This window comes from Dermacentor andersoni, chromosome 10, assembly GCF_023375885.2.
Source record: "Dermacentor andersoni chromosome 10, qqDerAnde1_hic_scaffold, whole genome shotgun sequence".
Classification (NCBI taxonomy): Eukaryota; Metazoa; Arthropoda; class Arachnida; order Ixodida; family Ixodidae; genus Dermacentor; species Dermacentor andersoni.
In genome coordinates, this window is record NC_092823.1 from 93504825 (window position 1) to 93530209 (window position 25385).

Consider the following 25385-nt stretch of genomic DNA (forward strand, 5'->3'; position numbering starts at 1 on the left):
GGGCCCTTCGCTGTGGCCCGAAAAGTATTCAACCGATTCGTGCGGAGCATGCGAATGAATGGCTTGTGTAGACTAAGTGATATACGACCTGGGACATTGTACTTACTAGACAGGGTGTCCCACATATGTTGAGCCAAGAAGTTAAGAAGGAAATATGCGTCGGAAGCGAATTGAACCGAACGCATGCTAGTCGCGATAGCCTATATATATAAATATATCTTTTAATAACTATGCCAATTTTTTGTTTTCCCCATAACTCCCTAATTATTCAGTTTATTTACCCAACTTTTTTATTATTGGCTGAGGACCCCAAGGATGTTACGCAGATTTGTAGAGCACCTTCAGAAACCACCGATCGAGTTGTTTCCTTTACAATACGTCTCACGTATCCCGTTCTTTTTTCCGGGTTGCAAGCAAAGCCCGCGAGATATGAAAAAAAAGCCACGTGACAGAGCGTTTGCGCAATAGTATTGTGCAGCTCTCAAGCGTTCGTTCATTGAACAAGCTCGGCTGCGTTGTGACTGGCGACGAGGACGCGGCAGGGTGTTCCTTATCGCATCGGCAGTGTTCGGCCAGCAGTATGCATTTACGTCATCATCCGACGGGAGCCGACCTTGTTCGCCGAACCCAGCCCAGTCAATGACAACTTCAGCAGCACACGAAATGGACATGTCCCCTAGGTGGCCATTTACAGAATACACTCCCTCCACCCAACTTGAGCAATCACTCTATCCCTCAGCGCAAGTCGACAGTGTCCCGCGAGCGTTATCGGTATTTCCTGCACAATTAGGTACTTTCCACACAGTGGAACCCTGCGGTGGAGCGTCCCTTGACCGTTGACCCAGTCGACATCTCCTGATTCCCCAACCTTATTACCCTTAGTAGGCCGATGATCCATCCATACCTTAATCAAATATTATCAGCATCATCATACTCTTTCTCTGCAGTTCCCTAATCAAAAGAGTAAAACATTTTTTTGTGGGTCCTTACAACGTGGCCATTGGAATAAGCAAGTTCCGCTGGTATAGTTGACCGCTTGCTTGATCTTGCTGCTTGTATAAATCGATAAAGCGCTTTTCAGAACTTGAAGAAATGCTGTGCCAGTTCGAACCTAACCAGGGAATACTAAAATAAAATGCACGTGACAGCGAGAAATATTTCAGCTTTTGAGGGTAACGTCAAGTCGAAAGACGCTTGGCAAACTACAAGTTTGCATAAAAATTTGAATGAAACCGTATGAAGTAGGAGATATTCCCTGCGTTCTAGGCTGGACGAACTAGGTGAATGGGCGTGGTACCTATAATAGCGTCCCTGACAGCTCTTCTGACGACTGTTCTCAATAAGTATTACATGTGCGATGTTCCACTGTCTGGAACCCTTCGCCTAAGCCTGTCAGGTGAAGAAGGCCTCTCTTGTGCTTCAGACTGGGATCGAAGGAATAGTTCTTGTTGGGCTAGTTGGTGAAATATAACTACATGATGAGGGGTGCAAATTAACACACACACACAGGACTGGCGCATGTCCTCTGTGTGCTTCATCTGTGTATGTATGTTAGTATTCTGCTCCGTGCTAATAAGCGGGATCTAGCATCGCAAATTATTATGAACCCAGAGGTAGTCACACTTACGACTGCCTAGGTTAAGGGCAGACGGGACTGTGCCACCAGACCCAAAACACGGCCTTGCATTTATTGTTTCTTGATACGACGTGACATCAGCATTCCGCCGTATTTAGATACATATTTAGACAGATGTCACATGATAATGAATTATTCGTTTAAATACTTTGTACATAGGTTCGAGATTTTTCAATTTGTATACGTTCTCATGTATTTTATGCAGACGCTTTGTTCTAACAGGACGAATTGTGTCAGATTGACCATGCCTTTGTGGTTGAAGAGGCTGACAGACTGTCCAGTAGTTTCGTACTTAGACAAACTGAATGCCTCCTTAAACTTGCACCTATTTTCATGCTTTTGTGTACTTTTCAGTTAAACATAGTTGATTCTTACTGCTGCTGCTTCACTCATATTAAAAAGTATTTTCAGCTTTCACAGGCGTTTGCGCTATGGCAGTTGTGAAAATGTACGTTTAATTATGGCTTGGAATAACCGACTGATTTTTCGGGTTATCCCCTACAGTGGGTACAAACCTCATGTTCGCTGGAGAGCAACTACGACAACATTCCGCTGCTGATGCGGAGTGGCTTTGGTGGAGAGGGAAACAGCCTTCTGTGCAAGCCTTATTTTGTCGTCCTTTTAGCGCAACTCAGGCTGCGCGTAAAGGAAAAGAGAAAAAATGCAAGCATGAAAAGGTGAGAGGATAGGTGACATACCGTCCTCCTTTTTCTCATTATTAACATTAGGTCGCATTATTTTCAAAATCTAACCTCTTCGTCAAAATTGCCATGACCATTTTTTCAAGAATAAAAAAAAATAACTTATAATCACTATTATTGAAATATAGTAAGTACTGATCTATAAGTTACCAGGAAGCAAGGACATAACACGATGTTTCCATTGCGAACCATGGCCAATCCCCCCTCGTGGGCGCGTGCCATAAGTTGAAGGAAGAAGAGGCAGAGCAAGGCTTCAAAAGATTAGGTGAACGTTTCAGCACGCAATTCTTGGCCAATCCCCCAGCGTGGGTATGAGCCATAACATGAGGCCATCATCATCATCATCATCTGTCTGTCCTGCTCGCTCAGTGCTCCTGGCAGCTGTTTCCGTCTTCAGCTCAGTGCCCAGACATCCTTTTAAAGCGCTGCTTTTCTGTAAGGATCCCATCGTCTCGTCAAGACTGGTGACACAACCGCGAGGCCAATATGGAGGATGCAAGCCAGATGTCACAGGTGATAAGCCTTTCTGTGGTCATCTTGAGGTTTATTCACAGATGATGTCGTAGCTGAAGAGCGACGGCGAGACGCGATCATGACGTCAGTTCAATGACCGGCGTCGTAGGTGGCGATAGTGTAGTAGTGAATGTAGCATAAGCCAGGGAATGGGAGAGCAACGTTGAATCACTGTATTTTTTACGCTCGTTACGAAGGGTTAGTAATTTCGTCAAAACAATGTGGCCGGATGACACTGATACAAGGCTAAAGACGGAAGAAGAAAGCAAAAGACAAAAGCTGTTTCTACGAAATATAAAAAGTTATTCAGAACTATCAAACATTTAACGTCGCTCTAAAATTATGGTTAAGTGCGGCCTGGAAACATTTGTGGATGTTGTTCTCTAAATTAAAATTACTTATATACGGAAAATGCTGTTAAAATAATGGCGACGTCAGGGAGATCAATGAGTCGGCCCACTCAGTTAAGAAGAAAATAAATGGCCTTGATTTTTTTAGCTATTTAGCAATCTTCTTTTTCGTTTGTTTGCTAAACAATTTATACAGTTACTGTTTCGAAGAGACACGATTCTAAGTTGATCTGTTTTTTCTGCAGAATGTGCGGCGAAGGCTCCTTAGGAAACATAGGTAAAGAACTAAATTTGTGAGATATTGCGCACGTTAACTGGTATGCAATATTTCAGAGCGCGAATGAACGCACTGGCACTTGTGTCCTCACCTTTCTTTGTTCAACGCAACTGTCGTCACTGTTCGTGGTGTCAATGTGTCTTTTCTTGCTCCGACGTATGGACAATTTGGCTCACTGTTAGAGGGAATACGTTAATCTAGAGCAATTGTGATTTTGTTAGCTCTCGCAAGCCTACAATCGCACAGCATCCCGGAAGGTGATTCGTGGTCGGAGAGCAGACAGTTTTCACCTCTGCAGTAACTCGGCGTAGCTTCAGCTGGCAATGGCATGCTAACGCGCCACCAAATCGAGAGCCGCACTTTAGGGCGTTCCCTTAACAGCGGACCGCCCTGTAGCGAAGCATAACAGAGCGGCTTACATCCCGACCACTGTCGCACCAGGTTACAATTTCTGACCGAAGCACGAATTGGCAAAATTTTCTATAGAGTATGCACTGCTTCATGAACAGATGCCGCGGGACGCGAACCGAAGGGGAGTCATTTCCACACGGTTGTTGCAGAGCACTCTAACTCGCCCCTTGAGCAGTGAAGGTATCGACTTTGACAGTGTTGGTGCCCTGAGGTAACATAGGAGAGTTTATTGGCTAGCTGCCTGCTGTTAAGTTCACGTTCCAGGTGACATCTGCGCCGTGGCCTTAAATGGCACAGCCTGGCACTCGTGCTCACCGGCCAATCTTTATACATGCACAAATACCTAAGCTAGTTGAGGGAAGGATGGCCGCTGTGGTAGATGAATAGGTAGAGCGCGGAAGGACGTGCGGTCAGCTCTAGTTTGCGGCAAGGTTCCATTTCGTACACTTTTGCTTGCGTATTCGTTTTACAGGCAAGTTGCTGTTCAAAGTTCCACAACGGCTTTCATTCGGCGATGAAGGCCGACGCGCGATGACGTGGTCGATATGAAACTTAAAAGCAAGGCAACGTACTACGCAGCTCTGAATTTGTTTCGCAACCATAACGATGAATTATTATAAAGTTTACCTTGCGTAAGACTCGCTCGAATTGACAACTTGCATGCGCGGCTTTGTTAAAACTAGTAGTTAATGGTTTTTGTTTCTCACGTCACGTCACCCCCGCTCCCCGTTGGATGACAGCTAGGCGTTTGTGCGGTTGAAGCATGAAAGCTTAAGTTGTGGTGTAGCAGTGCATCGTGAAAGCTGTCACTAGTAACGAACGCAGTTGCTACTGCGTACGAGCGAGGCTGCGAAGTAATAGGAAACAAGCCCCTACTAATACAGAAGGGTTTCAGAACTCGCTTATGGAGCTTCGCTGTCTTTGATGTGCGCGTTGTCAGATTGGCATATATATGTGAAAGATTTTCTTTCCGCCATTTCTATTAGGCACAACAATTACCTACCCCTGAGCTTCCTCTGGCTGCATTGTCGGTTTTATTTCTATTGTTGTGAGTAACGAGAAACTGAGCTCGTCAAATTCTCTTACCTGTTTGGCCGTAGGCAGGTGGCAATCTAAACTCAACTCGATTCTGGTACTCACGCAGTTATCCGAGATGTCGACAGCTTCGACGAGCCCTAGCGATCGCATGGCGCACCGCGAGCAGAAGCGGATGATCGTACGTACTGGCATAGTCGTTATCATACTGCTTCTCATCATAGACGCCATACTGCTGTACCTGTGGCTGACGGCAGAACCGAAGGTCATCTACAAGAAGGTCACCAAAGAAGACTTGAACAGGCGCCTGTTCCAACCTTTCGACCTTGACCCGAGGGACACTGACGACACTCTGCTGCTCCTGGTAAGCGCGCAGGACTTATATTCATTGCGCCTGCTGTCCTTGACTTCGACCGACCTTATGTTAATGATACATTGGTCTAAGCGATTCCCCAAGGCCTGTGCAAATGCTCAGCAACCAACACATCTCAGACAACGAAGAGCATCTTGTTTTCCCACCCCTTCCGTCGCAAGTTTGCTGCTTTTTTATCTCCTAATTTCCAAGTGCAAGCGGGCGTCAACGTGATCAAGCATGCGCTAGGGGTGAGCAGTTGAGCGGGCGTCTCCTTCTCTAGCCCGGCCGTGGCTGCGCTCGGCTGTTCACGTGGATGAGTGCATACGTGGCCCAAGCGCCGTATCTTGGAGTTAAATGGCGGCGGGTGCAAAGCTTAAGGGCGAGTAGATATAGCTGTTAGCTTCGCGTTCGCTGTCTTCCCGTGCGCCTTTTGTGGCAGGTCACGTAATCTCAAGTTTCAGAGACGCGGTGAGGCGAGGGGCAGCACGAAGTATTCACTCCCCCCCCCCCTCCCTCCTCGTGTTGGCGTTCTTTACCCTGCCACCATTGGGACAACAATGCGGGGTCATCCAGCGCGATCTGTTCGTGTTTGTCTGTGCGTGCGTGGAACCTGGCTTCTAAATTTAATGAATGAGCCAATGTTTACACAATTTGTACGGTCGATAAAACTAGGCACCTATACTTTGTGCAGTTGTCCAATGCCTTGCTATCGCTATCATTGCTTGACCTTTCGGGTGAACCTGCGACGTTTATGTATAAGCACGGGCGAAGGTCACCCTCAAGATCACACAAACGGCCATACAACAAGTACACACAAACCACACAGTGCGCGGAACAGCTAAAGAAAGCTACAGCCTTAAATGTTTCCTCCGCGAAGAGCGGAGTGCTCTTTGCCCTCATTCTACATCACCCGCACGCCGATGGTTCATGGTCACCCTTATTCGCCAAACTCTTTAATACACATTGGTTTTGGCATTGCTCCGTGTTGCATTGCTCTGAACTCTAGCTGTGCGACCCACACACTAAGCTGGCGTAGGCCTCTAATATTTTCGGTAGGACTACTGTGTCATGGACCGCGCTGGACATTTATGAGGCGATGTTCGAAGTCCTATGAAAATTGGAAGTGCCTATGAGCCGCGGCATGAGCTTCAGGTCAAAACTTGTTTGATTAATGTACATATATATATATATATATATATATATATATATATATATATATATATATATATATATATATATATATATATATATATATGTGTGTGTGTGTGTGTGTGTGTGTGTGTGTGTGTGTGTGTGTGTGTGTGTGTGTGTGTGTGTGTCGTACTTCTCTCTGCGCCGCCTATAGCTGCACAGCACGGCGGCACGCCACTGCAATTAACGCGTCTCGAGTGCCCACGTAACCACTATAACAGAAAAAAATCATTTTGGTCTGTTGCCCAACTGTTTCTTAAAATTGCCCTTCACTGTACAAGTGGTGCTAAACGCAGGAAGGGCTGTCGTTCCCTAGCACGGACACCTCCTCCGACCACCGCCATAGGCAGGGCATGTGTAACTCCTCGGGCTGCCTGTGGCTCCAGGGGTACCTCAGAGGACGCAACAGTGGCTTGGGCCACATCCATAGCCAGAGCCAGAAGGGTGGCCGACCGGGCCCCTGCGACGACTTTCATGAGCACGTGTGCGGCGCGAGACGTCACTCACTTTACAGGGATGGCGTCGCGCGACTCATGGCCGCCGTCGCGGAAAGGCTCACGGGAAGGCTGCGCGTAGTCCCCGGAATCGGAAGTGGACGAGCGGAAGCCGCCGGCACTGGAGACCCGGATGAGGATCATGCGATAGTCCTCGAGCGGTGCCTCGAAGGTGGAGCCGTGATCACCAAAGATAACATTATGAGGTGCGTTTTTACTACCGCTACTACTATTACTACTACTACTACTACTACTACTACTACTACTACTACTACTACTACGAATGTTAATAATAATAATAATAATAATAATAATAAGATATATTGTTCATTTCGTTTTCATATAAAGAAATCGTTACTGGGACTTGGCCCCAGTTGTCGGGGCGGACCCGAAAGTATGTAGAGCACCAAAAGGCTTAGTTTCAAAAAGAAAACATAATTGCGCTAAGAATATGTAAATACAACGTTATATAAGTAGTTTTGGTCCTGCATATATCTTTCATCAATATAACTAATTGACGCTTCGAAGACAGGGAAAATGGGTGAGGGAACATTAGGATGTAAGCGCATCTCACCGCATCTTTACTCGCTGGCACGCACTACAAATATTTGTGGGCTAAGCAATCAAGTTTATTTATTTATGCGTTAGTAGTCTTATAGGGCACTTCACGTACTTTCTGGGGGCTATCTATCTATCTATCTATCTATCTATCTATCTATCTATCTATCTATCTATCTATCTACTTAATGTTTGTCACTAACAATTTGCTCCCCGACACGGATCACTGGGTAGTCCATGGTTGAATGGTTAGCGCATAGGGCTGCTGTGCTGAGATAACAGGCTTCTAAACCATCCGTCGGACCAACTTAAGTCTCTTAGCATGTGGCAACGCGTACATATTTGCTGCTCTTCAACGGACCTCTTTTACGCCGAGATGTGTGACTGTAGATGCGGAACTGCGCAGCTACCGGTGTCCCATGAAACTTCTTAACGCCGACTTGAAACACTATGTGCCACTCGGTCTGTGTTGGTCTTCGATGAATTTCCTTGATGCCAACTTGGGTGACTGGGTATGTGGCAGATAATGTGTGCCGCGCTTCATTGAACGGCTTTGACGCCAACTTGGGTCACAAGCGTTCCTAAGGGCAGGAGCCCGACGTATCGGCAGGCTGCGCCACAAATGCACTGCCTATGTGCCGCTCTTCAATAAAACCCCTCAACAGCTTGGGCCACTGAGTATGCGCTAGTAAGTGCGTGGAAAGCGGGGGGAACAATTTTCAGCTTTCGCAGGCGCCGGCGAGCCATGGTTCCCGTCTCGGAGGCTACGCGCGGTTGTCGACAGCGTCACTAGATGGCGCGGCGTGTCCAGAAAGAGGCGAGAGAGAGGAGCGCGGTTGCAGCATGACGCGGTTCTCGGCATTCACGCGCGCCGGCGTGCGATGCATTTCACAGGCACAGCGCAGACTTTGCGGCGGCGCCGCTAGACGTCGCCGAGTGTTCTTAGGGAAGCGCGAAAGAGGAGTCTCGCCGCAGCGTGCGCCTCATGCCTAACTTGTTCCGACGTGGCAATGAGTTGTGTCGCTGCGTTGATTAAATGCAAAAAGCATTGCCGTCGGCAGTGGTTGTGAGGCTAGTCCTGCCAAATATTTTGCATTCAGTGATTGCTGAGGAGCTCGCAATGTAACCGGATGGGAAGTGTAAGAACCTGCGCCCCTACACTCGAACTGAAGCAGAGAATAACGTTTGGTTATGTGGCGCAATCAAGAAATAAAATAGTTATTGACATTCTTGTTTAACGATTTAATGTATAACATAGCTTTATAGCACAAGCCGTGTAACTGCTTCTCAGGCGGAATTGTTAGCCTCACATTTGGTGGCCCTTTCAAATTATTTGATATTCTAAATCAAGGCGGTAGAAAGCATTGTTTAGCCATGGAGTTCCTGTGGATCCGCACCTCCAGCCTACGCTGTGACTGTGCTGCTGATGCCGCGCAGGCCTGTGACTTTTTTCAACGCAAGTGTAAGTTTACCGTGACTGCATGGTGCTACCGCAACTTTTATTAAAGGGAGACTAAAAAGAAAAAGAAGACCTTCTGTATCAGTAAATTGCTCATCCACAATACAAAAAACACCGCTCTTAACTGCGAGGAGATGTTTGGTAAGCCAAGAAAACGTGAAAGAAAACACACGAAAGACGGGTGGCGACGCCGCCTTGAAGTTCCCACACCAGTTCGTTGTGACGTCATGCATTTCGACAGCGTCTTCTAGGGCCCAGTTCATTGCTTAGCGGTAAATATCTACCACGCTGGAGCCAAAGACTGATTACGGCAAGTGCCGCCGAGGTTTAATGGGTTAACGCACCCCAAATACGAAAGAAAATATTGAAATCCATGGTGTCCCACTGACGTAGCGGCGCTGGGCTTACTAAATTTAAAAAAAAATGAAGCATTGAGCTTCTTTCCGCTTCTGATCATCGACCTATTATGGTGTATTTAATGACCACAGAGAGCCAAAGAGTACTTTACCAGTATAAATTGATATATAGTTTTAAATCGTTCATCACCCCTCAATAAGAGAAGTGGAACCAGCTGTCAGAATCAGTAGTTAATGAGAGCGATCCATAAAAACTGAGGCAGGTACTGACAACCTATTACCACAAATAATTGTTTTACCACTTGCCAATTTTCATCCAATCTTATCTTCGCTATGCATCCAACGACCATACCCCTCCCCCCCCCCCCCCCCCCCCCCCCAATTGGCGCCCCTACATTTCTCTGCATTCGTTTTTTTTGTTTTATGAATACTGTGATTTGCTGGTGTGCGTGCATCCCCCTTAAGAAATACCCCACAATGGTCCTTTTAGGGACAGTAAATGATTATGACAGCCATGATGATGATGATGAGTATTGTCTGGGTGACAATATTTTCTCTGTGCGCCATTCATAATGTATTGCGTAGTTTCAACAATGGTTAATTCGTGAAGTTAACGAAAACACTCTGGTCGAGAGGAATATGCCCTATACTACGTTTCTTAATGCGGAAGAACGTGTTCTCGGGGAAATCAATTAACGACCGAACAACGCGCGTATGAGTGAGTGAAAGTACCAGGAATGAAATGACCACTAATAAAAGATGAGTGAACGAAAACAATAAATGTCCCATTCGCAGTACCTGTGGGCAAACACGGGGCGAGGACTGCCCGCCGTCATTTCCCTATGCGCCCCTCGGGATCACCGAGCGCTTCTTCCGATCCAACCGCAGCGCCAGCATCGACGACTTCGCTGCTTTCGTACAAAGGTGAGCGCATTCTGCAAACTCCCGTTTGGCTTTCTTCGCGGCTACTGCGTGTAAATACCAAGGAAGGTGCGAGTTCCGTGCGCGCTGTTTACCGGGTACGAGGCTTAGCAACGGGTCCTGTGACGAGCGGATCGGGAAGTCCTCGAACCTATTTCTTACAGCGAGTGGACGGTCGAGCGTGTGAGCATCAAAGCGAAGTTTTCTCGAGCTCTTCTTTTATATTTCCCGCCGCTGCTGCTGCAGCTTCTTGCCGATAAGCGAGCTCACACGTTGGAAAGCAATGCCCTCTTTATTTCCCTTGCACGCGTGCTGACAGCTGGCCTTGTTTTGTACGGAAGTAGGCAGTATTACAACAAATGGTAACTAAATATCCTGGCTGCGACTACTGTACGTAAACAAGAGCGGAATTGTTTTGGTTAAAGCAAACCTATATCTGCCTAATTTCCCAAGGCCTGGAGCATTTGTTTGGTCGATGTCTTACCTAGGAAATTGTACTTCTTTTCTTTTTTACTACTGTGCTATCTCGAGGAGGACTGGCCCGCTGTGGTCGGCGCACCGAGCCTATAGAGACAGTGTCATAGCAACAGCAAAGTAAGCCGATCGCGGAGATAGTCTATTGCACGGACACGTGAATCACGCGGGTTACGTGGCGTGGATCCCCACGCCTTGCCGTCTTCGTTGGTAGGCAAGAATTTTCTATGGTTCAAAACGAGGTGCAGAATATATTGAATTAAGTTGTGTTGATTTAAGCGCTTCACGAAAGCTTCGATTCTCAGATTCCGACATGCTGGTTGGATTTGCGTAATTCGTTTCGTAGTTAAAGCACATAAGGAAGAAATGTTAGTAATATGCACTTGAATCTTTAACCTTTGGCTGGCTAGTACCGATATCGAAAGTCCGCCAAACGAACTACGCAGAAATGCAGGTAGCCTAGATAGGGGCGCGCAGCATTAGCCAGGTAGCTTTCCTATGACACAATGTAAATAACATAGCAAAACATATCATCAGAATTGAGGATGTAGAATAAGCACGTACACCAGTGTACATCATGCGTAAGTAAAGCGTACGCTTCAGTGTATAGCCTACCGTCTGCTTCTTTCACCGTGCGTGTGCTTTTTGCGCTATTGTGCACGAGTAAAGTAAACAAATATGCATTTGAATAAAGGGAAGAAGAAAATGATAACAGCTTCATTATTTTAAATTCGCTGCCCGATTCACATCCGTCCATAGGCTATTATACAAGAGAGCTCATACTCTCCCGTGTTAACTCCATGCATGGTACACCTTCTCCAATGGGGGAGTACAAGCACTCTCGAAGACGGAGTCAAAGCAAAGCAAGCAGTTACTCCCTCAAAAGGGCGCAAAAAACGCGAAAAGCGTGGAATCGTGAGAGAGGCAGGCTTAATTAAGACGGCTGTACCCTTAGAGAGTACGGAGACCGCAGACAGAGGTCAAACGGAAACGCCAATGCGCAGGCGGGAAAGGAAGAGGTCGGCAGAGATAAGTGCAACTCCGCCCCTACTTTGGCGCACAGGCTAAAAGGGAACCAGCGCGGGCCAGGACACAGGACGGCACTTTGTGTGCAACAAAAATGTGCTGATGCCGCATGGTAGCGAGGCACTGAAAATGGTACGACATTTGTACGATAAAAATGCGTTCTCGTGCATAAGCATTTCCTTTTGTGCGTTGCGTCCAGCCAAAACACAGCTACATGGCCATGCGCGTCGCAAGAAGCGCGTGCTTTCCTATTTATACACGCCACGCCCACTCAAGTGCCGAGCTGGAAACATGCGCCTCGAGATGAGCGGCGAATTCGCTGACGCGAAATTGCAGCATCTGCTACTGACAACTGTTTCTGCCACACGCAAGGCCGTCTATTATGGCGCTGCTGTTGGTACGTTGTTTCCGCTCTGGTTTCCCATGTAGTGACGCTGAACTAATACTCCCTGCGGTGGCGTAGTGGCTTTGGCGTTGCGCTGTTCAGCCCGAGTGGGCGGGATCAAAGCGTGACCGCAGCGGTCGCATTTCAACCGGGGACGAATTGCAAAAACGCCCCTGCGCACATGCGGTGCACAATCAAAGGACCCCAGATGGTCAAATTTCACTCAGGAGTGCCCCACCCCGTGTCTCAAATTCATATCATAGTTTTGGCACGCAAAAGGCCAGAATATTCCTTTTAATACATCGATGTTTGGGTCATTATAAACTAAAATAATGGTTCCCACCGGCTGATGCATTCCTATCACGAAGAGAGTGTAAAAGAGAGAAAACGACGCAAAGGCAGACGCAGTGGTAGTTCTGCGACGTCTCATCAGAAATGCGCGCGGTTTTCTCAAAAATCCACTAACGACAAACCGGACGCTCCTGAGATGTAGGTTCCGTGGAGCCTGTCAAGCTTCAGTGAATAGGTACTATCGATTTGGCGCTGTGACATGCCGCAGGGAACATTGATAGCTAAAACTAGGAGAGAATCAGGAGCTCAATGCAGAAAGAGTTTAAATCATAATATGGGGGCCGGCCATATTCGCTAATAATTTCGCTGCTCATCAGGCAAATAAGTTTGCTAATCCGGATTGGCCACAATTCGATCTTACGAAGAATCCTAACGTAAGAGCTTATTGTGACCCAGTACCCACAATAGTTGAGGCGACACAGGTATGCAAAAATTGAAGCAGAGGTACGAACCTGTGCCGGTCTTCCACTTAAGAAAGAAGGAAACATCTTGAGAAAGGCGGACTTCTGCATAGATGAAAAATTCCCACAGAAACTCCTCCGGAAAGTGTCAAAGTATGCGTAAGCATTGTGCCACTTGCTCACCTCCACGTAGCCCGGTGTCAATATCAATGTTGTGGAACTTGATACGACCGGTATAAACGACAGCGCGGCGGCGACACGAACTGCTGCGGTCGGCGGCGCAAAGTGAATTTGTGAGGCAAACTATCTACTGCAGCTGGCGGCGCCAGGTGCGCTGATGACGTTCCGCTCATCATAAGCAGTGATCGCTCTTTAGCCCCTTATCCATCCTCAGCGTTGCACCATTATCAACGGTGACCAACCGTACTCCGGCGGCGGCTGCGTATGGCACGGCCGCGGGGGCTCCTATCTTGAAATCGATCTGCGATGGGGACACAGTGCGGCGAATGTTGATAGCATCGCGCGCGTTGTGTTCACTCCGCTTAGCTCGCGTTGAAACGAGAGGCAGCAAGGCGGTCAATTGAAAGCGATTGTCTTACGTGACGGACGGACGGAGGAACGGACGGACAGGCTTCTTCCTCATTGGGTAGGCATAGAAATGCTAACGCATTTAAGAACAGGTCTTCGCAATCAGGAGGCCGTAATCAAAGCTAGCGTTACTTAGATATGTTGCTATTGTGCGTCAAACGACTAGATGAGGGCGAATTTCGGCAATTGTTCTGCGAGGTCGGCTGCTCTTGTCATAGAGGTGCGCAATGATACACCGACTGCAGAAAGAAAGCATAGCCCCTGCCGTGGCAAAACTGTATGAATCCCGAGAAGCTCTGACATGACCCTTTTGCGAAACATAAACAGGCCTGTATTGGACTGAGAGCAACAACCGGCTTTCTTTTCTGCTTTCTGCAGCCTTGCGCCGAACCTGCGCAGCGGAGGCCACTCGAACTCTAGCGAGGTCGGCTTGGTCAGGGCATTCCCCAGGCGGTGGATCTCCACAGCGTGCCGATGGGTTGAGTTGTCTGCGCGTTGTCATCTGGAGCGGAGTTTGCAGTCCAGGGGCTCTGCTGGCCTCGCGCTTTACCAGCAGCTGTGGAAGCTGCTTTACTTCGCACCTTTCTTGGGTAGCCAGGTGAGTGTTTACTGGGCGTAGTGAATGAGTTGCCACAGGCGCCCTGATTGTGGGCACGCGCCCGCAGTTTTCAATTCCTGGTTTCGATGACCGCGTTTCGATGGGGTCGAAGTACAAGAACTGGTTCCATGCTTAGTTTACAAGGGTGGTGGTTTCGGCTAGTTGGTATTTCGAGACGTATCGTATATCGCAACATTTCTGGGCGTCAGAACCCACGAATAAATAAATAAATAAATAAATAAATAAATAAATAAATAAATAAATACATGTTGAAAACACGCTGGCAGCGTGCTAACCCTGCAAGCTGTCAGGATATTGGTTTCTGGTGCTACGCTTATTAATCTGAACCATGGTCGTGTGGTTGAGCTCCAGTATTGCCTGTTGGACGTCACAGGTTGAATGTGAACTTGACGGGCTTGCCTGACAGACTGCGGGCACTATTTTCCAGGGGCATGCAGTACGTTAGCCGCGTATCGCTTTAATGACGCGCAAGGGAGGGTAGCAGTCCACATGGATTGTAGAGCACTCTGACGTATCATGTAATTTAATTGTGGGGTTTTACTTGCCAAAACCGCTTTCTGATTTTGAGGCACGCCGTAGTGGAGGACTCCGGAAATCGCGACCACCTGGGGTTCTTTAACGCGCACCTAAATCTAAGTACACGGGTGTTTTCGCATTTCGCCCCCATCGAAATGCGGCCGCCGTGGCCGTGATTCAATCCCGCGACTTCGTACTCAGCATCCCAACACCATAACCACTGAGGAACCACAGCGGGTCTGACGTATCATGTACAAATCAGAAGCATTGAAAATAATGACAGTGACGACTCTTAGTGATAGCAAATAGAGCCTTTCCCGGGAGCCATGCAGTGTAGTCACCTCCACCAAAACATCTGTTAAACAACAGGTCATTACGGGCGTGGACATTGAGGCATGATAATGCCTGCATAACTATATTTGCTTAGTGGATAACTAAAATGTTAAGACAGGGCCTAGCATGGTTTCCATGCGAGATTTCTGGCGCTTAGAAAGAAAAAGGAACACTTCAGAAGAGGAAAAGAACAATTGTAGAGGAACGACGCTGCGGTCACCAAGTATCAAATCCAGATCATTGTTCCTGGGGTACTAGGAATTTTTTTTTAACTTTTTGACTCCTGACGTGCTCGCTTGGTTAGCAAACAATTAACTCCTGCCGTAATCGATCTTATTATTTCTTGTTTTTTTTGTCATAAATGCGCCCGATTGTGGCAGTGTATACAAAAAAAGCCGTATTTCGAGGGGCCGCGTTGTCTGCCAACCAATGAAAGTATACAGTGGAATCGTCATTTCAAAAGCATTCCAGATTATTTGGCCTTTGCGAGTTGTTTACCAGAGTCCCCTGTTGTCCTTTGGTCTTCTGAAGTGCTTCTTTCCATAAGCGTTCATAACGCCTGAAGTGTAAAATTTCTAACAAGCCCAGCTTTCCGCCTTAACATAGTCCAGTTTAATATGCGCCTGTGAAGTTTCTTGAAGTTAAACAGCCGGTCACCTTCTATAAACGTTATATTTGCAACGCAGGCTCGTCCACTGGTAAAGGCAGCCTACCAGGAACCCCCCGATCCTCAGCTGCAAGCTTGTGTCCGTTTCATTGACGACGCGTTTCGGCAAAAGACCACCCAGGCTGCCAGGGCGACGCTGTCGGAGGCTGTCGATGGCTTACACGACACCGTCGCCCATTTCGTATGGGAGGCCCGCCAGGCAAGTGGGCGCGGAAGAGTTGCCGTCGCTAATGATCGTCGCTATCACCACGTCGGTGGGTTTTTTGGTCACAAATGGAGAACGAAAACACACGAACGTGAGTTCTCGTAGCGCATTTGAGCGCGAAAACTCTTGGATGACCAACAAACGATAACCCCACAAGAACCCTACAGTAGCCAAGTCGGCCATACCAGTGTATCCCGCATCAGCCGAATTTAGGTCCGCTCGCGCGAAGCAGGCTTAGTTTAAAGGTCTTTCAAACTCGCCTGCTTACAACCACACGCTATTGATGTATTACTTTCTTCAAGTTTTTAATCAATGAACGTCAGGTTAAACGGACATCGCGCGGACACAGCTTAAAAAGCTTTCCAAAGCCATCGCCGAGCATTTCAACCAACGAAGTCATTACTTTGATTAACCTAAGCTCTACATCTTACAGTCAAATTGCCGTTCTGAACGAGAAAGAAATTACAGAAAATCATACCTTATCCATAAGTTTAAGACATGCAACCAATAGGCATCAATATTTCAAAGGGATCTTCAGAATATATTCGATATGCTAAATTTCAAGCTATAGGCAACAACACTTAGTTATTTGCATTTGGTTGCTTAGTGATTCTTTCTCCCCTTGTTTTCTTTTATATATATTTATTCTATTTCAGTAATTTTTTTTCACGAGCACTGTTTCCTGCCACTCCTTTTATTATCTCTTTCAGAGACACTATAGCCCACGACCTTCAGCGATGTAGATGATAGAGGGGTGCTGTGCACGTGGCCATTGACACGACGGCTGACATACGGCCGAGTCACCGGCAGTGTCCACAGCACCCCTTTATTCTCAATTCTACACGCTGGCAACTAACACACCTTCGGTCGTTCCCTTACCCCCTTACCCGTTTAGAAGAACCCTACCTATATATACTGTGCCGAGGAAAGCATATGTTGCCTTGAAAAAGTCCAATTGTCTAAACGTTCGCTCCCGCTTTTATCTTGTTTTCGTTTTGCTCATCGTCTTGAATTTCCATCTGCCGCCTTCCCCGTGTTTTCCCTGAATTTCTGTAAGTTACTAACTTTAGGCCAATAAATTAGTTAAACGATCAAGGCATCAAGTGGCCTTATTTCAAACAATTTCGTTGAGAGATATCCAGGCGAAGAATAGCCAATGGAAGCTTGAAAGTGCCGTGCGCCTTTCAATACAACAGCATTAAAATAAATTTATCTTTGTTTCATTCTTCACAGATATAGTCACATGAAATTTCAACGTTAAAGAATAACTACCTGAGAATAAGGGTCAGTCTCCTGCTCTACACAACCAAGCAGTGTAGTTTGTAAAGTAATATAAAGAGACATGCACTTTGCCTAATGGTGTGACCTTTCATCCTAATCACAAGCACAACATATCCAATAAACATGCCAGAACAAGGAAAGCATTATCTTGCAGCATATGGTAGTATCAAAACGCAAACAGAAGAATGGAAAGCTTAGTACTTAAGTCATAAAAGTATTGATACAATTTTCTTCGAAGAGAATAACTCATGGCGATCCTACCGTGACTGTACTTCACTAAAACCAATTTCGTTGTCTTAAATAAACGTGGTAAATTAATGTATTTTGTAGTGTGAGTGCCGACTTAACTGCGAAGAGCGGAGCACGCGACTTGAAAGACATCCTGTACCTCCTAGCAATAACTGATGGGCTTGCCTCAATCATTGCTTCGTCGATTGTTTGCCATTTCGTTAGCTATACTCCGTTGCCTCCGAAACTAGCAGGCCTTGCACCCCGCGTAATTTGAAAGACCATGCTTTTCTCACGCGTGCTTTATCACGTTCCCGCGAGCAGTTGTTGGAGGTACATAGTGTTGACAGATCTGGTGCATATCCTGCAAGCCTACAGCGCATTGTCGCCTGCCTTTCTTACCCCGTCTCACTGAAGGGAAACTAAAGATAAATATAACGTTAACGTTAACTGGTAAATTACGCGTCTTGAATAGCGAAATGGTGAGTCTTATATGAAAGCTTAGGCTAGTTAAGCCAGGACAAGACGAAAAAAAACAACGTTGGTGGCGACGACAGTCTGGGTCTTTTCGCAACAGGAGCCACCCGCTCAGACGTAGAGACACCAGCTATAGCTACAGATGAATTTTGACAGCTTCAAGTGCAAGCATTTTACTGATATGTCTTGGGGGCAGCGTACTTAGGACGTGGTCATAGGTTTTCGCGGTGGACTTGCACCCCCTCCATGATTATGGAAGGGGACGCACACATTGCTCTCAGGAGGCCGTATGGCTAAACGCGCATGCGCCACATAAAATGTTTAATTATGGCTAAGTTTCCGACGGAAAGCTTACATGTCACATAATAACGGCTTCGGGTTAGAATATACGCATTGCGAATAACCGTTGCTTAAAAATTAATTCAGTATTCCGTCTCGTATTGCTCACAGCACTCTGCAGGTTACGCTCTGCTGCAGAAATTTACCGCAGTAAGAACGTTCTCAGACAATGAGTGGTCCAGCACCGCAATTATATATATATATATATATTATAACGCTTGTGTACTGGTACAGGTGTTACGTGCTCTGGTGCCGGAGTGGATGGCAAGAGCCGCTGACAACTGGACCACTGGCGTCAGCGATGACGTCAAGGAAAGGCGCGCCGCTCGGGAACTAGCGGCTCGGCAGCTGGTCGCTATCGATGCCCTGGTGGAAGACGGTTCCGATAAAACGCGACCCGACGCCGGCCTCTTCTCCTGGCAGGCAAGTGTACATGGCCAATGGCGGATCCATGCGATTTTATACAGCGCGTATCTCAGACTGTAAAGAATATACTGCCCACTTTACAGTGTGCAATTGCAATTTTATCGCGCATGACGGCCCCTCGCTTTGGAGCCAACTGCTAAACTGCTGAACAGTTTCCCATATCCCATCACCATCGTTCTTTCATTTATCAACATGTTGTTGTGGAGAAGCCGGCGACGAACTCCGCTTGAATGCTGCGTTTTCGCATTCCGGCGCCATCCTTCCGCAGTGATGGCTTCTATTTTTTTAGCCGAATACCAATACCGGCTTTTGATTTAGCCGATCTTCTTCCGATCAATGCTGAAATATATCCACCTCCGCCAAATTTAGGTCGGGATCCGTCCAGCTGGTTTTATGGCTAAGTGACGTCGATTCTATAGATATCTAGAGTCTCTGGCTTCTGGAGACAGCTTCAGACCAAGATGTAGTCGTCTTTCTTCAGCTCCGGCACATGCTGAACCTTGGTCGTCACTACAGTTCACTTATTTGACTGCTCTCAGGGCCAGGTTGGCGTTACAGAAGAAGCGCATATTATGGCTTTTAATTATATGTCTGTGACATTTAGGGAGAAACTATCAAAATGGTTAGTTCGAATTCTTTTAAACAATTATCATTACTTAGTATGCTCATAAAGCAGAAACCACAGGGCTCAATAAGGCTAATAATAATCACCACGCAATGAGTTTGCGATTACCAATCTGATGAAACAAAGAAAAAATGAATCTTGTTCGGAGCTGAAAGGGCAAGAAAGGTACGAGAAAATCAAGCATCCCCATGGCTGGATGAAGCGCTGTATATTGGTGGCCGACACCAGCTCCTGATTTGCCACTAGAGTTTTTATATGCAAGTCTATGCTGACGACCGTGGCATGAACGTGGTGGAGTCTTGCAATCTCCTGGCGGCACGCTTACGTTCAAGGGCAGCTTCCACCTCGCATACTGAATAGCAGCAGCTAAACGGAGTGCTATTTCATTTCACTCTCCACACTTAGTCGTCACTCGCCCCTCACCCGACTTCCCGCTTTTTACAGCTTCGCGTGGTTTCGCCTTCAAGTGTGAACGCAAACTAAGCACAGCGCGTTCCGCGATCCGCTTCTGTAGAGCAATGTTTACGCAACTGCACGAACGGCTGACTCAGTCTCCCGCTGAGTGTCACGTGTGTTCGTTGCAGCAAATCACACCAGGAGCAGCTAGCCTGCGCGACCTGGTTCGGTAGTATTGAGTCACGTGGTACACGCCCGCGCAGAGAATCAGCCATTCAGTCCATCGTGTGCATTCAGCTTAATCCAGGAAGGCAAGTTGCAAGGTGGGCGGAAGTGGGAGAGCTTGGGTAGCTGGCACCACGAAGCATTACGAATAACACGTAGAACTCAAGATTCAGGCACGACGGGAAGCCGAACGAAATGCGACTTTGCGCAGAAGCCTTCTGCACTCTACGGTAATGAAATATTTAATAAGCCACATAGTCATGCCAATCATTATTTCCGTATCGGAGTAGAACAGTTTGTTTTAATAATGTGTTTAGAAAATCTCGCATCTATTATTAGCAACCACAGCTGTGTTTCGCTCGTCACCACTGGAATAGCAGCCATGCGTTTCGGGTGCATGAACAACGGTCAGTACAGAAATATTTTTGTGACATTTTGCGCTTTTTTAATCAAAACTGTTCTATTTTTATTTCGAAAGCAATACTGCTCGCACTTTCGGCCCATCGGTGGTCCTGGCGCCTCCTTACACAGCTGCACGTCACGTGACCGTGTGACGTCACGCCAGACCGAGAGACGGGGCCCCAGCTCGCGGCATCGATGGTGGAGGCGAAGCTTTGCACGCCGCTGCTGCGGCGCTACCGAGAGAGGGCGCTCGCTGGTGTGACGTCACGCTAGGAGGATAAATGGGGCTACAGCTCGGCTCCTCGCAGTGGTCGGCGCGCTGCCTTGCGCTATGTCGGATGATGTATAGCCATAAGTTTAACAAAGGGCAACCATGGCCACACCATCAGCCGAACCCAGGCGCAGCCAAGGGTATTGCTTTCGCAATTTTCCAGGCTTAACCAAGCTAAGCCTTCAGCCAATTTTTATTTAATCCCCTGCAGCATGGTTTCAGCCTTTGGCTGATGACCTGCAACGACCACTTTTTAACGCTCTCGCCCCCTTAGGTGCACTACTTCGAGGACCGCAAGGCCCTGGTCCTGCCGCTTGGCCTACTGGGGCTCTTTCTGAACTCCATGTCCACCGTCGAAGCCGTGCTGGTCCCTGCTCTGGGTCGCGCCGTGCTGCGCGAGCTGATGCCAACGTCCCACGGGCCGTACTCCTGGCGACGTCGCAACGAGCAGCAACTCGAAGCGATTGTCGACTGCGTCGCTGCCGGGCTCGATGTCGCCGGCGCTGGACAAAGTGAGCCGTGCTTCATTTGAAGTTCTTGTAATACACATGTGGTGGGTTCGACTCCCACCAGATGCCAGTGTCATTTTCTACCGCTCTCATATCCTTTTTTTAAAATCTTATTTATGCTAATGAAGGTTCTTGCAAGATTGAACCCTCATTCATGACTAATTGTATACTTCAGTTCACCAACGAAACCCATGTTGATCCGTTTTTCATGGCTTGATTGTGCTGCAGCTTCATACGGTTGTTTCTCTTTATCCCCAGCACCACAAAACACCATCATCATCCTGTTCTGTTTCCACTGGAGTATGAAGGCCCCTGACATCTATTTCTAATTACCGCTGTTTTGCGCCAGCTGACACCAGCTTCCTAATTTCCCGATTTCATCACAGGACCTAGTTCTGAGTCGGCTCTTTGAAATTTACGATAGCCATAACCTACTTTTGCATATAATGCAAACTATGTGCGGAAAATTGACGGCAAGATTTTAGTGTGTATGATAAGATATGTACATATCCTCGTACATTCTCTTGCACATTATGCTGCACATTGCCTTCACTCTTAAATGTAATCTATAAATTAATGGAGCAGGGTAGGCCAAGTAACGCGTATGGCAGATAACCGGTGAACCATTAGAGTTGCAGAATGGGGGTCAAGAACGGGAAATGCAGTGAGCACGGCAGAAAATATAGTGGGGTGATGAAATTAGGAAATTTGCAGGCTCAAGTTGGAATCAGCTAGCGCAAGACCGGGGTAATTGGTGATCGCTAGCAGAAACCTTCGACCTGCAGTGAAGATAAAGATAGGCTGATGATGATGATGATGAACGTATGGCGTAAGATATTCATCTCTTCAAGTAGTATTAAAGTGGTTTGAGCCCATACCATCAACTTCCGTAAAAGTTGACATTAATTGGATCTAGATTATTGTGTCGTCGCAAAGGAATAAAAACACCTGTGAAGGGAGTCTCGAATATGGCGAGTTGACATGATAATCCGTGACGCTGCATCAACACGTCAACAGATGACGCGTACAGCATCACCTCTGTGATTTGGCAAGAGAAGTGATTGTTATAAGGAGAAAGAAGTGACAGTTAGTTCACTTATGCACATGAAGCTTTGCATGCCTTCAGCATGTAAGAGGGGGTACTTAAAGAATTCATCCAAGATTACGATACTCCGTAATACGAAATTAGAGCACAGCTGTATAAGTGTTTTCCTTTCGCCATATATAGGCTGGCGCGGACAAGCCGTCTCGTGCGGCACGTTGCAAACGGTAGGAAGCGCGCCCTGCTAATCGTGACACGTGGGTGCGATTCACAGCAGCCGCCGCAGTCAGACCTTCACTCATGCAGAGCTTTGCTTCCACACAGATGACGCGAGCTACGCTGGTGCCATCTCTTAGCCATCGTCACCGCCAAGCCTGTCGTGCGCGGCACCATGGTTTTCTTCTCATGCTTTCGCCATTATTCCTCCGCCGCTTTCCGTCTGATGGTTCCGCTGCACCCTCCTCCTCCGCTTTCCTCCTCGCGCTCTCTTCACTATCGCCGTCTTTCATTCGCACTCTCATCCTTTTGCTGTGCTTGCTCGCTTGGTTACGAGGCCGCCGAGGGACGACGCCGACTCTCACCGCAGGAATGGGCGCCTGAGAGCTGCGCCCTAAAATCAGGGGAAAAGATGCTTCAAATTCGTAACGTAACCACTCAATAAAGTTGGATTCACATAACGGACGCCATCGCGGACGAATCAGTCGCGTGAAATATGACGTACATCAGATCACTTTTCTACTAGCATTAACATGACAACGGAGAAAAACTGACGACGATGGCACACGACCTATGATAACCTTGCTCGCGCTCTACAATGCGTGAACGACGGAACAAACTTGTCGGAACGATGAGAGCGTAGGCTACATACTTGCCATGCAACTAACAGCGTGACTTACACGTTTGTTGCGGCGCATTTCAATTCAACAAGCAACTTTAAATGAATTTAATACAGATGTGTCCAGACAACGGAGTTTTGCCTTCTGTAGTCAGGCAATTCTTGCTGAAAATCACAACAGTGATTTGACTTTCGGCCATATCGCGAAGCGCTTAACGGGGCCGAGAGAACCGAGCAGGGACCATGTGATCCGAGAAGGGACCAAGCTCAAATCGCGATTTGCTCCGTCCTGTTTAGCAGGAACCGATATGAAGAGATCATATGTCCCTGAGCTACCTTCGAGTCTGAGGACGACACGAGCGCTACGCTCTTCGGCAGTGTTCTGTCCTGTACTGTTTGGCCGTAATGTATGCCTACGGTTTGGTGCATTCATATTTTTTATTTCCCTTCAGCTTATAATTACGCCCGTTTAATTTGGTCAATGTTATTCAGGATTGTAGTCAATTTATGGGCATCGACACGTTTTTCAGACTTAATTTTGTGACATTGATGTATTTGATTATCGTTGTGCTATGAATCAGACACGTGCTAATTGATCGCTAGGACCATGAAACATTAAATCAATCAATCAATCAATCAATCAATCAATCAATCAATCAATTCGCCAGTCAAACGACCAACCAGGAATATTACTCTGGACACTGTCAAATTGCATCATATTGTCAAATTCACTTGCGTATCAGCTCTCCTTGGTTGACGAGGTTGCTACAACCTGTCTTATTGGCTCAAAACGCCCACAAGGCGGGATTTGACTGTGCAGAATAGCACACCGGATAGATTGATGAACGATCGATGATCGCTGAATGGAACAACCAATCGATCATCGACTGAATAAATCAATCGATCAATCACTGTAACTAGGAACCACTCGATCAATCTTTGCTATTGTGGACAAGGTATTAGGGATGCGTTATACAACATATGTTAGACCTGACAAGCCTCTAGCTACCGTTTCTCTCGCTGGAACAATGAACGAACTTCAATAGACACGCGCCCTGGCCACTGCAGACGCTCGCGCACTGGCCACGGATGTAACCCTGGAGTCCGGTGTGCTGGAGCCACTGCTCGCGCTGTACTACCGTCACCTGCATGAAGATTTCAATCGTGGCGTCCGCTTGCATCCGGACTACAGCAACGCCGAGCTGTTCTTCGTGCTCTGGGCCCTCGGACACTGCGGCGAACCAAACGCGGCCATCTTGGTCAACGGGGCGCTGAGGAACTTTGCTCCTTTCTCGAGGGCTTTTCAGTGCGCCGTCAACCAAGCCATGTGGACTGGCCACAGGTGTCCGTTTTGGCACTAGAATGTTTGTTTATGTGGTTATTGTATTTGTTTGTCATTCAAGCATCAGACGGGCCGGATGGTTTTTTGTGAGAAGAGGTTGGGGGGGGGGGGGGGGGAATGAACGCAGTGCGGGAGTAAGTCGAATACGCCGATATTAAGACAGCGTTCAGTACAAGCTATGGAAAACGAAAACGCATTGGAACGAACCGGCCTCATTATACTCGATCATCAGAAATATATATCAAATGGTTCATAAGCTAACAACACGGCGCGTAAGAAATGGACCAGTATTTAGCAGATCTCATTATTTTTTGCTGAAAGAGGCTTTCTTAGAACTCATCTGCAATACATAGTGCAAACGTTGATGAGTCTGCGCATTACTTGTGGGAGGTTTCACTATACACCCTTTTCGAGTTATTCACTTTGCCGCACGCGCATCCAAGTTGCGGAATTGAACGTGAGCGGAGTATTATTTCGAGCAGAAATTATACGTGGTGCACCATTATCGAGGAATACGTAAAGCTGTGGTCAAATGAATCATTTCCATTAAAACTTATCAGGACTTTTTCCTTCACTGGGTTGCTCAGTGTTTCCTGATAAAATGTGGCTGAGTTGCGCCATTGCTTTATTTGAAACGGAAGGCATGTTTCATCAATCAATAAAAAGTTACCTCATGCGAGTTGGTGCCTGAACTCTATAATAAGGCAACATCAAAGTCAAAGTTTACTGGACAACAGTTCATAAAGATACAGTTGTCACCCCTCTTTTGTTGTTGCATTTTTATTTACAAAAGCGTCATCTCACGGTAAGAACGGCACTTTATGCAACGCGAAATCGCAGCTTGTTAACGTACCTTAGCTTAATATTCTGCTTTGGTGTCCCTTTGTTGTGACAAAAAATACGTCGTCTTCTCATCCGTACAAGGTCCGTGCTTTTGTGCCAAGGGGAGGAGGACGGCGAAACCACGAGCTCGTGCTCAGCAACAGAAAGTAGGCCAATTAACTGAAGGCAGATATGTCACAGTGAGATGACACGTAAACTGTCACACACAGCATGCGCCTAACCGAAGCCGTTAGTCGCAGAAGGACAGCTACGTTATCGGCCATATGCGCCATAAATGTATACGAATTTGGTTCAATTATTGAAGCATAACTGCGAGTCGGCC

General features: G+C 47.1%; 2 protein-coding genes across 2 annotated transcripts; both read left to right on the top strand.

The window, feature by feature from the left end:
- The first annotated feature begins 1939 nt into the window (after positions 1-1939).
- On the top strand, positions 1940-16565 carry LOC126544405 (uncharacterized). The gene is made up of 7 exons (XM_055078056.1): positions 1940-2850; positions 5033-5287; positions 6766-7169; positions 10132-10260; positions 13861-14080; positions 15637-15816; positions 16533-16565. Exons 1-7 carry the CDS (start codon positions 2824-2826, stop codon positions 16563-16565), a joined length of 1248 nt encoding a protein of 415 aa, XP_054934031.1. The 5' UTR covers positions 1940-2823.
- A 1828-nt stretch (positions 16566-18393) lies between these two features.
- Positions 18394-24255, top strand: LOC126543545 (uncharacterized). Its single transcript, XM_050190656.2, has 3 exons — positions 18394-18570; positions 20767-21004; positions 23947-24255. The coding sequence occupies exons 1-3, from the start codon at positions 18409-18411 to the stop codon at positions 24237-24239; spliced, it is 693 nt and encodes a 230-aa protein (XP_050046613.1). The 5' UTR covers positions 18394-18408; the 3' UTR covers positions 24240-24255.
- The last annotated feature ends 1130 nt before the right edge of the window (positions 24256-25385 follow it).

Bases quoted from the DNA above. Each gene is read 5' to 3' on its own strand.
- LOC126544405 (XM_055078056.1), top strand. From the start codon at position 2,824: ATGGAGGATGCAAGCCAGATGTCACAG. The intron at 7,170-10,131 runs GTGCGTTTTTAC...TCCCATTCGCAG, and splicing joins ACCAAAGATAACATTATGAG to TACCTGTGGGCAAACACGGG. The intron at 10,261-13,860 runs GTGAGCGCATTC...TGCTTTCTGCAG, and splicing joins TTCGCTGCTTTCGTACAAAG to CCTTGCGCCGAACCTGCGCA.
- LOC126543545 (XM_050190656.2), top strand. From the start codon at position 18,409: ATGGCAAGAGCCGCTGACAACTGGACCACTGGCGTCAGCGATGACGTC. The intron at 18,571-20,766 runs GCAAGTGTACAT...TCGCCCCCTTAG, and splicing joins CCGGCCTCTTCTCCTGGCAG to GTGCACTACTTCGAGGACCG. The intron at 21,005-23,946 runs GTGAGCCGTGCT...TGGCCACTGCAG, and splicing joins TGTCGCCGGCGCTGGACAAA to ACGCTCGCGCACTGGCCACG.